This window comes from Hibiscus syriacus, unplaced genomic scaffold, assembly GCF_006381635.1.
Source record: "Hibiscus syriacus cultivar Baekdansim isolate YM2019G1 unplaced genomic scaffold, ASM638163v2 tig00014444_pilon, whole genome shotgun sequence".
NCBI classification, from domain to species: domain Eukaryota; kingdom Viridiplantae; phylum Streptophyta; class Magnoliopsida; order Malvales; family Malvaceae; genus Hibiscus; species Hibiscus syriacus.
The window spans coordinates 874,078-891,619 of record NW_024062326.1 but is presented as its reverse complement, the minus strand read 5'-3'; the positions used below and the strand labels follow the sequence as shown (position 1 = coordinate 891,619).

Below are 17,542 nucleotides of genomic sequence, written 5' to 3'. Positions count from 1 at the left end.
TTTTAAAAGAGGAAAGTAATTTTTATGTAATGCAATTTTTAGAAAAAGATCGAATGTCGTACGTAGAGCACACATCATTAATATTCACAATTTAGATTAAAACAATAAATAACTAATCAATAAAACAATAAACAATTTAGAAAAGAAAAGTTTTTTAATGGAACCAACTAGTGAATTGAACTGAAATAACAAAAAATCAACATGATAGGTAAACTACCCAGCGACTTATCGAAACAAAACCCTAGGGTGCTGCCGGATTCTGAATCTTCTAGCCGCCCGTGTAAATCCTCTGGAGAATACGAATTTGTCAACTAATATTGAAGAACAAAAAGCAACGAGAAAATTTAAATATCGCGAGGAAGGAACACTAATGGATAGAAAAACATTGGACGATATCACCATGAATGAGGAGAATGATGACCCTGCCATAACCGCCATTGATTCTAGCGTAATTACCAAGAGCCCTAAACCTTCATATGCATCTATGTCTAGCGTTCCAAGCAAGGTGAAAAACCACCTAGTCCCTACTTGTGAAGAAAACATAAACCTTCAAGAAGGCGACGTATCCATAGACACATCAGGTGCTTTTCCAAAAATAAAATTTTCGGAACGGGTTCATGACATCATTGATCAGAACATGAAGCAAACAATCATTGTATTTGTACGTATCTTAGGGAAGAAAATAGGCTACAGAGCGCTCTGGAACAGAATCAATGCACTCTGGCAACCGCTGGGTAATCTTATTCTAGTGGATCTTGATATTGATTACTACCTAGTTAAATTTGAAAGATCAGAAATTTATGCCAAGGTGCTGACAGAATGCTCCTGGACGATCTACGGGAGTTATCTCACGGTTCAACCATGGAGCAGGGATTTTTCCATATCTCAAAAACATCCGTCACAAGTAATCGTATGGGTTCGTCTTCCAGGTCTACCATATAGGTACTACACAAAGCTGTTATTCAGGGAAATTACTAACGTGATAGGGCGTCATCAAAATTGACTACAATACCAATGCCGGGGAAATAGGCAAATTTGCAAGATTAGCGGTTGTGGTCGACTTAAACCCTTATTCCATGTATCGGAATCGATATCTTCGTTCAAAAATTAGAATACGAACTTACGAAGGCTTAAACCAAATTTGCGTCAATTGCGGTCTCTATGGCCACACTAAAGTATCATGTGGAGCAACTGAAAGCGAACCAACGAACCAGAACAAGGCAGATAATCAAACCCCCTTTAGTTGAAAATACTGAACAAAATCCTTATGGACTTTGATGGTTATGGCGCCAAGACGGAGGAAGGTAAGAAACCAAGCCGAAAGACCTAGGACTTAAGAGAATTAAAAAGGAGTGAAATTGCACTAGCGTTTTACACCTATCCAAAATACCATCGATACTACGGAACCAATCGTGGAAGATCTATCATGCAAGCATCCAGTCCCAACAAACACCAAACACGAGCAAGACCAAACTGCACAACGAAAACAGATCGAGCAACATCGAAAGAAATGCATCGCTTCAAACCACTGCTACCAAGGAACTAACATCTTCAGGAAGCATAAATGTAAACAAGACCCCCATCAATCATATAGATGAATCACTGATCGATGTACCGATCAGGAACGGCGATATATAGCAGCTGGATCTTCCCACTTATCTTTCCCACGGAGAAAAAACCCAAGTTATGTAAAAAATTGGCGTATCTATTTTAAACCATCAACCAGCAATTGAGAAAGACAGCCATGCAACTATTTCTATCAGGGAGGATGAGCCAAGCTTAACGTACACACAAAGATGGCACCAATCCAAAACAACCAACACCACGCACAGAAGGAATCGAAAGAACCTGAAAATCATAAAACTGGGGGAATACAAAGCTCCTAACGGTCCCCTTCTGTCCAATTGGATCCAAAACGTCTCGTCACAACTCGATAATCCACCCAATCCAAATGTAGTTGATCAAACCGACACTCAAAAAATTTCAAATAAACAAGGGAAACAAATCGTCGCCAAGCCTAGCGGAACGCTTGATTATAAAACACAAGAGAGGGAAGTCATCTCACTTGCCCAATAACATTGATTAATGAATCTATTTGTCGAAACAATTTTTTTCTTTGAGATTTTAAAACCACATTAATTCTTAATTATCCTCTTTCAATTAATTTTTAATTTAAAAATAAATGCGATTTTAGAAAACATCTCGTTTCTAAAATTTTGGATTTCCTTTACGATAGCAAAAAATATGGTTCTAAGAGTCGCCACCAATCCTTGATTAGGGTGTGATTGGGCACCCACAAATGTTTTGTCATTTTAAATAAAAATTAATTTTAATTAAAACAACAGATTGTGATATGTGTTACCAAAAAATGAGTTCGTGAGTCGATTACGCGTGGGGAATGATTAGCACCCCCATAGCGCCCTAAATCGGTACCTAGTCGATTAATTAATGTCTTTGCAATGAAATTTACAAATTCGAGTTTAATTTGGTTTATGAACCCCGACAAAACAACAACACATGAATTATTCAAAAGTACCAAAATAGATTAAATTAAAATTACCCAACCTTTAGAAAGATAAAGAATATTCGATTATTTACAAATATTGAGACTAGATCTTAAATAGTTATAACAACATTTTCTCGATAAATTTAAATAGCCGAATATTTCTTTTTCTTCCATTCCCACATTTTAAAGTGATAATCAATTTCTTAGGTGTTACTGATGGGATACACTTTTATTTTAAAATCATTAAAAGCGGACATCAAATGCGTTATGACAACCCACTTAAAACAATTTTAAATTAAAAGTGTATTACCCGTAATCCAATTATGTAATATGTCGAGTTATGCAAATGAGGTTACCATACGAAAATTAATTGAAAATTAATTAAAAATGTCATCTATTTGAATAAACATTTAAGTCTAAAATGCACATATAATTACATATTAAAAAAATAGATAAACCAATTATAATTATAAAAACAGGCAACCAATACATGCTAAATCAATTAACAACCATAAATATATTATTAAAATTATTTACTTAAAGTTGAAAAATAACATTTAATAATATAATATGTACATGTTATAAAAAATGCATCCCACACATTAAAATAATATAAAATTCATCACTTAAAAACAAAAGTAAACCTACTACCAAAAACAAATCAAAGCTTTAAATCAACTGCCATAAATATATTATTAATATTATTTACTTAAAATTGAAAATAATGTTTAATAATATAATATGTACATGTTAATCAGCTAGAAAATATATATTCGAATAAATACTTGATCCTAAAAGAAACATTTTAAAAAATATATGCACCTACTAATATATAAATATATGACACATTAATTAATTCTTATAATTTTACTTAAGATAATTAAAATTTATTAAAACATAGATAAAACTTATTTAATCAAAAACACTAAACTTCGTATTAATGCATTACACGTATCATCCTAAAAATATATGACTGAAATGCATAAGCAAATAAATCTAAGGCTAAGTTCATAAATTAAACAAAATTCAAGTCATAGAACAAAAATAATCAAATTTCATGTATTAAATTGATATAAACCCATAATTTAAGACCAAAACGTAACATGCAAGAATTTAAGCGTTAAATGTCTAAAACAACAACAATACAATACATTCATAACTAAAATTAAATACACACATAAAAATAAAAAGACAAAATTGTAAACACACAAACTAACAATTAGGGACTAAAATGAATTATAATGAAAACAAGATGACCTATAACCCAAAACATTATAACATAAAACTGGAAAATAACGGAATCAAAACAAGTACATAAGACAAAATTAAAAAGCAATCCTGAAAGTGCCTAATTTACAAAAAAGGGTGTTCAAGTTTGCGGACTACTATAACTTAATTTACCCAAAAATATTTAATATGAAACATAAATTTAACAAAACTTAAACTAAACTCACGCACACAACTAAACTACACCATTTCATGAAAAACATAAAAACATGAATATTAAATTAAAATCTAACCTAATAACTAAACCAATTAAAGTGTAGTAGTGTACCTGCCTTACTTTTCTATCCACTTTCCCTACCTCACGCTTTACTCTTCACTTTCCCTCACCCACGTTCAACGCGACTCTCTCAAACGAATTGGAAAGGAACCCAACCCCAACATGCACGACCTAAAGCTCCGGTGAACCATTCCCAACGGTGAGAACTACTCTTTTGAAGGTAAACAATCACTCCCTCTTTTTTCTATTTTATTTTACTATTTTGATTTAAAAAAATTTACTAACCTCAACTCTTCTATTTTTAACCCCGAGCCTGCTCACTCCTTTGATTCGAAAGCTTCTCAGCCCTGATGTGCGAAGGAAGCGCTCCACAAAGGGAATGGTAGATTCTTTGCTCTCTCTTTTTTTCTGTTCGGATTTCTTTCGAATTTTCCGTTCGAAACCTTACTGTTGTTGTATGAGATTTTCTGGTTTTTCGTTGATGATTTTATTAGATGATAGTTTTCAATTTTTTTGAATGGGTTTGATGAAGGATGATACGGATGTTCTGCTGATATTTGGTTATTTTACTCGAATAATTGCTGATGATTTTTTATATCTCTTCTAAAAAAACTTCTATTCATTTCGAAGAAAATGGGGAAAGCCCCTTTTTACATACTGTTTTTGTTTTATTGTGTAAAAAACAAATAAAAAGGTATCTCCTATTCTCGTAATGGTTTCTCTTGGCTGGTTCCTTTTTTTTGGCTATGTATTCTTCGTCTCTCCCCATTCTCTCGGGTAATTCTTCTCTGGTTTTTATTCTCTGTATTCTTTTTCTTTTCTTTTCCTCAATACCCCCTCTCTCTATTATTTAGTGGTTAATTCCATTCAGAACTCCCATTTACCGTTTTTCCCTTGATCATGGACCCTTGTATTCACTAACTTCTCTGTCATCCTTGTTAACTCCCCATAACCGTCTTTATTTTTCAGGGAGTTCTCACATGGAATGAAGGTTGCTCAGCTGGATCCTTGGACTTGAATTGGGCCTCCAACTGTCTTTGGTACGATTTGGGTCGCAAGTAATTTTTTATAAGCCCAGACAAAACGAGCATCTACAACTGCCCCTCTTTGCTCATTGTCGTGCAACGAGAATAGAGCAAAGATCAATAGATGTTCAAATTTGTCCGGCAATGAGAACTTCAAAAGATTAAACCACTCCACTGTTACTTCGAGATAAATGAGACTTGAAAAATCTTCAAACGATGGGTCCGCTCCCTCTTGTTCAGGGATTAAGGAACTCGAACAATCTTCTAAAAATGGGTTCACTCCATATTGCTTCAGGGAGTAGAACTCGAATAATCTTCTGCTTACGGGTTCGCTCCCTCTTGCTTCAAGGGGTAGAACTCGAACAATCTTCTGTCTACGGGTTCACTCCCTCTTGTTTCAAGGAGTAGAACTCGAACAATCTTCTGCCTACGGGTTCGTTTCCTCTTGCTTCAGGGAGTAGAACTCGGATAATCTTCTGCCTACAGTCCTCCCTCTTGCTTCAGGGAGTAAAACTCGAACAATCTTCTGGTGTGATTCTGCTACACTATTCTCCCATGAAGGCTCAACTTCGAAGGTTAAACCTGAAAATCAAACGTTGCCACTCATTAATGTATGCTTGAAGATTTGAAAAACATTATACTCGAAAAATTTAAAATTTATGAGAATCTTTGAGAATCCATTTCTCTTGAGGGAGCTTGTCTCACAACAACTAGATAAGAGAATCTTCTTGGACTCGGCTGCCATCTGAACCTCTCTCTTCCTGGGACCTTGAATTGGTTAATGACTCCTCGTGCGTATTTCTTTTTAATCAATTGATCCGCTTCTTTGTACTCGAGAACCCTTGCTTTCCTCCCACATCTGATGATATGATGGCTTGCTCCAACGCTCTTCCGAGAAGGCTTAAAATGGCACGAATGACTTATCACCTTGGTGTGAAAACATCCTACCCGAAGGACTTATGGATGACCCGAAGGATTTATTATCTTGCTCGAAAGACTCAAAAATGACCCGAATGATTTAATCATCATAATCGAAAGACTTACTGATGGCCCAAATGATTTAATCATCATGCTCGAAAGACTTACTGATGGCCCAAAGGACTTCATCATCATGCTCGAAAGACTTACTGATGGCCCGAATGACTTCATCATCATGCTCGAAAGACTTCTTGATGACCCGAAGGATTTAATCATCATGCTCGAAAGACTTACTGATGGCACTTACTGATGGATTTGTTTCACTACTCTTCGGTGAAGGCTTACAAATTACCCGAAGGATTTAATCATCATGCTCGAAAGACTTACTGATGGCACTTACTGATGGGTTTGCTTCACTACTCTTCGGTGAAGGCTTACAAATTACCTGAAAGACTTAATCATCATGCTCGAAAGCCTTACTGATGGCCCAAAGGACTTAAATTGTTTAATGGGTAAAAAACCTTTCTTATTTTTCAAAATCTCAAATTTCATATTTTAATGAGAAATCTTTCACATTTCACTTCATAAAATGACTTAATGGTCGGTCCACGTGCCCCGCTTCAAAGCAATGCTTCCTCTGTGCATTGACCCCTGCGTTCCTCAAGTTCTGCCTCTCTAAACATAATTCCCTGTATTTGATGTTTAACTTCTACCTTTCAATTGTAGGGCTTTTAACATCCTGCATCTTCTCTTTTCATTGGAAGATCTGTCAAAATTATGTGTTTATGCATGAAACACGAATGCAATTAAATGTATTAGTGTAATGCATTTTCTTTTATGAAAATGATGTTCTTATGAATGCATAAATGTCGATTCAATCTTCATTTGCCTTCAAAGTGGCGAACTTAGTCTTCTTCTACCCTCTCCGGGGTTTGCTTTAGATATCCGTATAACAACTCATAATTTTCAACTTGCATTTTTAAAGAGCCTTCTAATCTTCTTCTATCTTCTTGTTGTCTTCATTTTCTGTCTTCATTTCGGAGAAATTGTTTTCTCTCTCAACTTCTTGCTATGGTCAGAAATATGACCGTGTTGCCCCATTTTCGTCCTTGGCTCAATTATGCTTTCTGAGTTGTTCTTTCAGGACTCTGCAACTGATTGATGCTCGGTTGGTTTTCTTTAAAAGGTAAGCTCTGCTCAAATTCACGGTGTGCCCCTGACACTTCAAGTTATGAGACTCATTCTCAATATCTTCTTTGTCTGAATCTTGTCATCTCAACATGATTTGGGTTTCTGGTCATGCCCCAATGTGGGTACTCATGGCTCTCTTCGTGCCCAAAATATCTTAATCTTGAATGGTCTCAATCTGGTGTCACTAAACAACAGTATTGTCAAATAGCTCGAGGGCTTCTCTTCATGTTTCCACAAACACTTAAGAAGCAATAAACTCTTTTAACAAAATGTCTTGCATTTTTATACAAGCTGGGATAAGTGCCCTCTTCCGAATAATGAGACCATCTTCTTCTTGGCGGGTTACTGACAACGTCCCAAGGAAATGTCACAAGTTTTATTCTTTAGTCTTTCTAATCTCTCAGACCACTTGCTTTCAATACTGTGAAATGCTTCACTATTCTGGCAGCATTTATTTTTTCTACAACAGAGGCAGAATAAGTCTTTCCAGCTTCAAGGACCTTTGTCATTTGAGACTGTCCTGTTTGAAAATGTTTTTTTTCCCTTTTTCTTATTTTAGGGATCAAAAAATAAAAGAATTTTATAAAACATTACCCCTCAATTCAGGCTCAGAATCGAATCAAATCACAAACATGAGTTCAAAGAATATAAAAAAGAATCAATAGCTCTTTTTAATGTTTTCAGAGTTATAGCTCTTTGACAAGTGTCAAAATTGATGGGTTGACTTCAGATTGGCTTCTTATTTTTAAGGTTTCGACCAACAAACTTATATTTCTTTCTCGGTCCTTGTGAACATCACAACATGCCCCTCCTTCTGGCTTGGTATTTTAATCAGATACGGACAAAATGATGCAACTAGCATAATCAATTACTAGACTTTCTAGAGCACTTCTATTTCAGTTATCTGAAATCTTCCATTTGTTCAAGCTTCGTAGGCTTCTCTAACAAAGGCAGTGCAGAAATATCGGTCTAAAAATGAAATTCCTGAGTGCTCGTGTGAAATTGACTATAACAGGTGTTCCTTAACTCCCTTAGTCTATCTTTACCGAAACTCCTTATTCATAAAATTGATTTAATTTGTCATTATCTGGCTAGCTGAAATCAACTTTATTGTAATTTGCCTTTATCGGGCTAGCTGAAGGGTTCATCTCATCACAAAATCTTTGACTTGACAATCACAGTGGAGCATACACTGAATTTCCAAGTACCTGATCAAGGTCATGGTTTGAATATAATCTATTCATAAAGTCAAGGCTTTCGATTTTCCTCTATAACCAATTGCTTTAGCAGAATAGCTCAGCTTTATTGTGTACATATAATATAATCATTTTATTAGGCTAGCTGAATTCTATCCATAAAGCCGGGGCGTTTAACCAATTGCTCTAGAGGGACAACTAAAGTTTTATTGTATACATGTAATATTACAATCTGGGTATACGGATTCAATTTCTTAAGCTTGTCAAGAAGAACCTGTCATAGTCTAGGTGTTATTGAAAGTCAGAAAATCTCATCGTTAGAGTTCAATTCCCAAGCAACTGACCTAAACTAGATTCACCTACTCGAATATTCCATCCGTAAAGATCATAATCATCATTAAATGTCATCAACAAAAGTGTGGTCTATTCAATTTCGTGAAAACATACACAAACGATACCCCACGTTGTCCGCTCCTATACATACCTGGATACCAAGCCTCTTGTTCATTCCCTTATAAGAGGAGAAGGTTATATCCTGTAAGAAAGGGTATGATGTTCGATTGTATATCCTGGGGGTAAGGTCTAGGGTCCTTGTTTTACCAGTTTTCAATCATGATACTTTTTCAAAGAACAATAACTCTGACCATTTACATAGTTTTTTAATTAAGTTGATATTCAAAGAATTTCAAATTGCAAATTTAATTCAATGCTCACCATCTTTAAAGTAGCATAAATTCATTTAAATATCATTATAAAAAAAACTGAGAAATGATGAAAAACAAGTTCAAACACATGATGTTGCAAATGAAATAAAGCCCTATTATGAATGAAATGATCTCTTCCTAATTAGGATGCCCCATTACTCATCTAACGTAGCAACACTTGAACCAAACGGATGCTACATTATGTGCACTGATGCCCCACTCTAGCTCGTCATCCACCGTTTCACCAATTCTTGTGTCAATGTCCCTTTTTCCACAAGCATCTCTATCTCTTTTAACAACGGCCTACAATTCCCCGTAGAATGCCCCAATACCCCCAAGTAGAAATCACAGACACCATCTTGATCATAGTTGTGAGAAGAAGAGTATGGTTGCACTTTCACTGGCCTCGGTGTGATGTATTAACCTTTAACCAAATGGGGATATAGATCCGAGATAGAAGTTTGGAACACTTTCAAAGCATTTTTTGATATTGGGAGTTTCTTTGGACTTCTTGAGTAACCCGTTGCCCCTTTTCTTTTACGTCTGTGAGAGCTCTGGACGTAACATTCATTCACCTCATCAGCTTGTTCATTTTGATCGATTAGGTTTTTATAAGTGTCTTTCAAGTTTCCTTTGCTGATTGCATCCTCAATTAACTCCCTAGCTGTCATAAGATCCTTGAAGTTATTCGTCGACTTTCCTAGCATTAACTCAAAGAAAGGAGCTGGAAGAGAATCGTTAAACATATATGATATTTCTTCTTCTAACAAAGGAGGTTAAACATATATGATATTTCTTCTTCTAACAAAGGAGGTTAAACTTGTGCTGTCACTCCTCTCCATCTTAGGTCATATTCTTTAAAGCTCTCAGTAGCTTTCATTCTTATCCTTTGAAGGTCATGACATTTTGGGGCTAAGACTTTAACATATTGATATTACCCTAGAAACGTATCAGTTAGGTTAACCCATGTCTTGATCTGTTCTTTGTTCAAACGGTTATACCATACTACAGCTGGCCCAACAAGACTATCATGGAAGTAATTAATCAATAGATTGTCATTATTTAGATACCCTTCCATCTTTCTACAAAACATCTTCAGATGAATTATGGGACAACTAGTTCCATCATATTTCTCAAAATTAGGCACCCTAAATTCATGTGGGATGACCAAATCAGGGACCAAACTAAGTTCTCTAGCTTCTAACTCCTTGTGAGGGGATTTAAAAACCTTCATATCTTTAATGGCTTCATTCAACCACCTGAATTTGTCTTCAAATTGCTCATAATTGACGAGGCTATTCCCTTGGTTTAAGTTAGATGCTCCAGGGTAGGTTATGATTCTTGACGTATTAGTCTGATGAGACTGATTTCCTTTATCAGCGATTTCCTCTCTATCAGCAGCCTTAGTTGCCAACATCTGGATCATTTGATTTGATATACCTTGTAAAGAACCCGATGCTTGATTCCTCATATCTTGTTGTGACCCGACTAACTGCTCTTGTAGTTGATCTTGTAATTTCTCATTAGATTGTTCCATTGCTTCTATTTGTTTGTTCATGATGATGAGGAATATTATGAATGAATGATCTTGTTATATTTTGTCACATAACCTTCCATAAGTTATTTCTGCATTTTTATAATTAATACATGTAAAATACTTAAATAAATACATGCAATGCAAATGAAAATGCCAAATGCAAATACAAAAGGTGTCATTCCAGAGTGATCATCTTAAAACAACTTTCATTGAACACAAAGGTTTCGGTACATCAAACAAACTTTACATATAACGGACAGCTTTCGCTCCTAACTTTTCTATCTCATTCAAAAGTCAATTTAACTTCCATTCATGCTCGGTTGTTGAGTTGTCAATCTGCTTCAATTCTCTTACAAATCCAGCTAAATCAACCCATTTGTGAGCCACAACACTTGCTTGGGTCATAACTTCTTTCATGACTTTGTCCCTTTTCTCTATCTTGAGTGTCGATTCCTGAAGCTGTAGACACTACTGTTGAATCTTCCTTGCAAGAAAGTCATTGTGGTTATGAAGCTCTTGCATAAGATCACTACAAGTATCCACAATCTTCATCAACTTCTTGTTATTGGCTCTAACAGATTCTAATTCAGCGTCATTCTCCCTCTTGTGGCATTGATATGAAATTTCCATATTGGCAATGGACCTATTCAACATCTGATTTTTGGCCTGATATCTTCCCAAATTATCAACAGCTATATTGCGTATTTTTTCTGCAATCTGTAAATCATGAGAAAACTTCTCTGCTCGACCTTCGTGCATATTGCAATTCCTTCTCCACTGTTCAGCGTCATTATTCAGTTTAGCGACTCCTGTTATCCACTCATCTGGAACATTTCCTATACCAGCAAATTTAAAAGCTTGACTGATCCTTTGAAAAACATCCCGCATGGCTTCCATATCTCTACTCAATTTATCATTTTCACTCCTTAAATGGCGAATCAGAGCTTCATATTTTAGCAAACAATTTTCTTCCTGGATGTCCTCACTGATACCCTTACCTTTGGTCACTTTTGGTTCAAACTCAACAGGATAATCCATTTTCAAACTGGGTTGTCCTTTCAATTCAAACTCCAATACTCCATGATCTAGAAGAAGTTGGACTCGACGTTTGAAAGTAGAATAATTCTCAATAGAATGTCCTTGAACTCCAACATGATATTCACAACAAACATTGACGTCATACCAACTTGGATATGGAGGTTGCAAAGGTTTCACATAATGCAGGGCCACTTATCGGTCTTCTAACAGTTCATCAAACAATTCCTTATATGATATTGGGATGGAATCACAACGAGATCCACCTCTCAACTTGGGTTGAATTAGAGTTTCCAGTTTTATTTCCCCTGTTGTTTGAAGTAAACTATCAAACACCAACGAGTTCTGACTGCATGTCTTATTTTCATTCTTCTAAACTTCTATAGTTACCACTATTTCCTTGGAATTTCCAAAAAACTTGTTGATACGAACAATGATTATGCGTGATTTCTCATACTGACTAGAATCAACAGGTTCTAAAGTAGTCCATTGCATATCTGATACCTTGAGATTGTTTTCATTGAGTTCTTTCTTTTCATTGCGTTATTTCTCATCTTGGACATTTGCTCTTTTATCTCTCTTATCTCCTTGTGCTCTTCGTCAGACATATGATCTTTATGTGCGCAACTCTCCACTATTTTCGAAGCTTTCTCAGGATGCCATTTCTTGACTGTGTTATAGTCTGTTTGATCACAAAACCCCTTGTCCGTCATGAAAACCTTTTACTATGATGACTACTCATAAATCAACACCTTTTGAATATGTCATGATCATGCAATTCAAACAAAGAGAAAAAATAATATAGAAACAAGTTAGTACAAATGAGTAACAAAATGACAAAAAGCAACAATAACAAAATAAATAAATTAATGCTAATAATAATGCAAATGCAAATGTACAAGGTGTTAATTCCAAAAGTGACCACCATAAAACAACCTTCATTTAGACAACAAGAATTCAGTATACCATGTAGTCAAAATATAAATGTGATTCTTCATTTCTTCATTTCCTTGAGCCGTACTCTTCATGGAATCTAATATTGCACCCAAAGTTGTCGGCGTACTTTATCACCTTTGATGGCGCTAGATGTCCTTAAATTGAATCATGAGGTCTCCATTTTTACTTTCAATACGAAGTGATCTTCATGTCTTTATGAAGGGTCTTCTTGTTTTTGGTATAACTGTATATATCTTCTAAGGGAATATCTTGGCCTTCACTCCTTTAAAGGAAGCCTTCAATCAACTTCAGATTTCTTCATTCATCGGATGTCCTTCTTCATGGGTCATTTGAACATCTTTGAATCTCTTGATTTTGACTACATGGTTAAGAATTTCTTGTCTCATTATGTCCAGCCTTCTTATTAGTCAATCACTTGCGAATTAACACCTTGTGATGACATGAAGATGCGAATGCAATAAAATCAAAATAAAATAGACATACAACAAAATGGGTTAGTACACATAATATCAACAACAAAATAATAAATATCATAATCATTAAATAAAACCTACCCTTACATGCTGGCTACCCAATCATGTTTTAGTAGATCCTACCCAACATGATATCTACCCCATGCCTTGTTATTCAAAAAAATCCTAACCGCATGATATCTAATTCGCATGCTTGTTCGAGAAAAATAAACCTAATCGCATGATTTCTAGTTCGCATGCATTTATTCGAAAAGCGAAATTAAATGACTCAAAAAGCTTTTCCTTGTGTACCCTCCTCACAGGACTCTTAAGGTTTGCTCAACCTAAGTTCGGGCTCTATGTTCACTATATGTTGGGTTCAGTTCTAAAGTAATAGGTTCTCGAATTGTCCTTGTTGGTGTCCCCTTAGGCTGCCGAACTCTCAATCATGGCCCATCACAGGCATTAGGGGATCGAGTTCAATTTCGAGGGAACACACCTCCTTATGTCCATGCGGAGGTGAATACCATCACGAGGACCATAAGGCGTGAGCTCCAGGAGCGATCCACTATCCCATGCGGAGGTGAAAACCACACGAGGGCATAGTCTCTCACTCCTACTTAATTTGGACAGAGCAAGGTTTTAGCTCATGTCATGATAATGCAACTGTGCAGTGTGTGAGGAAAAGCGAAAAAACACATAATAAAAGTACTCAAAATCAATTCCCAAGACACACAATTAATCTGAAACCATTAACAAACAAATTAGTACAACTATTTAATGGTTAATAAAATTATAAACAAAAAATATTAAAACCAAACAAGGGATCAAAAACCAAATTTAAACGAATTTATAACCTTCAATTGTAAAGACAATTAACTAATCGACTATCGGCTTGACTCTCTAAAAACAGGTCCCCAACAGAGTCGCCAAGCTGTCGAAACAATTTTTTTCTTTAAAGTGAGATTTTAAAACCACATTAATTCTTAATTATCCTCTTTCAATTGATTTTTAATTTAAAAACAAATGCGATTTTAGAAAACCTCTCGTTTCTAAAATTTTGGATTTCCTTTACGATAGAAAAAAATACGATTCTAAGAGTCGTCACCAATCCTTGATTAGGGTGTGATTGGGCACCCACAAATGTTTTGTCATTTTAAATAAAAATTAATTTTAATTAAAACAACAGATTGTGATATGCGTTACCAAAAAATGAGTTCGGGAGTCGATTACGCGTGGGGAAGGATTAGCACCCCCACAGTGCCCTAAATCGATACCTAGTTGATTAATTAATGTCTTTGCAATTAAATTTACAAATTCGAGTTTAATTTGGTTTATGATCACCGACAAAACAACAACACATTAATTATTCAAAAGCACCAAAATAGATTAAATTAAAATTACCCAACCTTTAGAAAGATAAAGAATATTCGATTATTTACAAATATCGAGACTAGATCTTAAATAGTTATATCAACCTTTTCTCGATAAATTTAAATAGTCGAATATTTCTTTTTCTTCCATTCCCACATTTTAAAGTGATAATCAATTTCTTAGGTGTCACTTATAGGATACACTTTTATTTTAAAATCATTAAAAACGGACCTCAAATACGTTATGACAACCCACTTAAAACAATTTTAAATTAAAAGTTTATTACCCTTAATCCAATTTTATGTAATATGTCGAGTTATGCAAATGAGGTTACCATACGAAAATTAATTAAAAATGTCATCCATTTGAATAAACATTTAAGTCTAAAAATGCACATATAATTACATTTTAAAAAAATAGATAAGCCTATTATAATAATAAAAACATGCAACCAATACATGCTAAATCAATTAACAACCATAAATATATTATTAATATTATTTACTTAAAGTTAAAAATAACATTTAATAATATAATATGTACATGTTATAAAAAATGCATACCACACATTAAAATAATATGAAATTCATCACTTAAAAACAAAACTAAACCTACTACCCAAAAAAAAAATCAAAACTTTAAATCAACTGCCATAAATATACAAACTAACAATTAGGGACTAAAATGAAATACTCACATAAAAATAAAAAGACAAAATTGTAAACACACAAACTAACAATTAGGGACTAAAATGAATTATAATGAAAATAAGATGACCTATAACCCAAAACATTATAATATAAAACTGGGAAAATAACGGAATCAAAACAAGTACATAAGACAAAATTAAAAAGCAATCCTAAAAGTGCCTAATTTACAAAAAGGGTGTTCAAGTTTACGGACTATAACGTAATTTACCCAAAATATTTAATATGAAACATAAATTTAACAAAACTTAAACTAAACTCATGCACACAACTAAACTACACCATTTCATCAAAAAGATAAAAAACATGAATATTAAATTAAAATCTAACCTAATAACTAAACCAATTAAAGTGTAGTAGTGTACCCCTGCCTCACTTTTCTATCCACTTTCCCTACCTCACGCTTTACTCTTCACTTTCCCTCACCCACGTTCAACGCGACTCTCTCAAACGAATTGGAAAGAAACCCAACCCCGACATGCACGACCTAAAGCTCCGGTGAACCATTCCCAACGGCGAGAACTACTCTTTCGAAGGTAAACAATCACTCCCTGTTTTTTCTATTTTATTTTACTGTTTTGATTTTAAAAAAAAATTACTAACCTCAACTCTTCTGTTTCTTACCCCGAGCCTGCTCACTCCTTTGATTCGAAAGCTTCTCAGCCCCGATGTGCGAAGGAAGCGCTCCACAAAGGGAATGGTAGATTCTTTGCTCTCTCATTTTTTCTGTTCGGATTTCTTTCGAATTTTCCGTTCGAAACCTTATTGTTGTTGTATGAGATTTTCTGGTTTTTCGTTGATGATTTTATTGGATGATAGTTTTCAATTTTTTTGAATGGGTGTTGATGAAGGATGATACGGTTGTTCTGCTGATATTTGGTTATTTTACTCGAATAATTGCTGATGATTTTTGATATCTCTTCTAAAAAAACTTCTATTCATTTCGAAGAAAATGGGGAAAGCCCCTTTTTACATACTGTTTATTGTGTAAAAAACAAATAAAAAGGTCTCTCCTCTTCTCGTAATGGTCTCTCTTGGCTGGTTCCCTTTTTTTTGGCTATGTATTCTCCGTCTCTCCCCATTCTCTCGGTTAATTCTTCTATGGGTTTTTTTTCTCTGTATTCTTTTTCTTTTCTTTTCCTCAATACCCCTCTCTATGTTCTTTAGTGGTTAATTCCATTCAGAACTCCCATTTACCGTTTTTCCCTTGATCATGGACCCCGGTATTCACTAACTTCTCTGTCATCCTTGTTAACTCCCCCCATAAACGTCTTTATTTTTCAGGGAGTTCTCACTTGGAATGGAGGTTGCTCAGCTGGATCCTTGGATTTGAATTGGGCCTCCAGCTGTCTTGGGTACGAGTTGGGTCACAAGTAATTTTCTATAAGCCCGGACAAAACGAGCATCTACACTATTATTTTGGAATACACAGGGAGTGGCACACCCAACTTTCCGAAGACAGTTTAGGAAACTAATTAAAGAACATAACCCCAGTATCATAGCGCTCTTCGAAACTCATACAAGTGGAGCTAATTCAGACAAGATTATCAAATCATTCGGGTTCGACAACTCCTTCAGAGTAGAAGCGCAAGGCTTCAGCAGAGGTATCTGGATTCTTTGGAACACATCTGTTGAAGTCAAGATTACAAAGGTGGCACCTTTGTTCAGCTTTCTTCACATAGCTATCAGGAAACATCTATGGGATATGCTTTCCAACCTTAAACCATCAAACTACGAACCATGGATACTCGGAGGAGACTTCAATTGCATCCTAAGAAACGAAGATAGACTCGGGGGAAACCTAAACAATAAGGGATGCAGTAAAGTCTTTAACGACATTGTTTTCAAAAACGCTTTGAAGGAAGTTGATTATCAAGGTCAACAGTTCACATGGCGTCGTGGAAATCTTTGGCAACGATTGGATCGTTGCTTGATGAATTTAAGATTGGAAAACTTACATCCGAACTCTGAAGTAATTAACTTAGAGCATATCGGATCTGACCACAGTCCCCTACTCTTACGGACACTTGCGCAACCGACGACGAAAAAGAACAAGTAATTCCGCTTCTTAGCAGCTTGGCTAGACCATCCAAAGTTCAAACATTTTCTGGAATCAGTCTGGATTCCAAATGGAGAAGTCTTGGCCAATATTAAACAATTCTCCCATAGAGTAACGGATTGGAATCGCAATTCGTTTGGGACCATAGGACAAAAAAAGAAGAAAATCCCAGCCCGACTGAGAGGTATTGATAAAGCCCCTCAAAATCACTACTCGGAAAATCTTGTAAACCTCGAAAAAGAGCTAAAAGTGGAGTTGAATTCTATAGTACACGAAGAGGAGTTTCTATGGGCACAAAGGGCCCGTTCTAACTGGATCAATCATGGAGACAAAAATACGAGATATTTTCATACGAAGGCCATCTCGAAATAAAAAAA

At 35.3% G+C, this 17,542-nt stretch overlaps 1 protein-coding gene across 1 annotated transcript; it reads left to right on the top strand.

The window, feature by feature from the left end:
• Nucleotides 1-16,319: 16,319 nt before the first annotated feature.
• LOC120207271 lies at nt 16,320-17,165 on the top strand. The gene is made up of 3 exons (XM_039206777.1): nt 16,320-16,329; nt 16,391-16,461; nt 16,539-17,165. Exons 1-3 carry the CDS (start codon nt 16,320-16,322, stop codon nt 17,163-17,165), a joined length of 708 nt encoding a protein of 235 aa, XP_039062708.1.
• Nucleotides 17,166-17,542: the final 377 nt, after the last annotated feature.

Excerpts from the sequence above, each read along its gene's own strand:
- LOC120207271 (XM_039206777.1), top strand. Across the intron at positions 16,462-16,538 it reads TGGGCCTCCAGCTGTCTTGG|GGAGTGGCACACCCAACTTT; the intron begins GTACGAGTTGGG and ends TGGAATACACAG.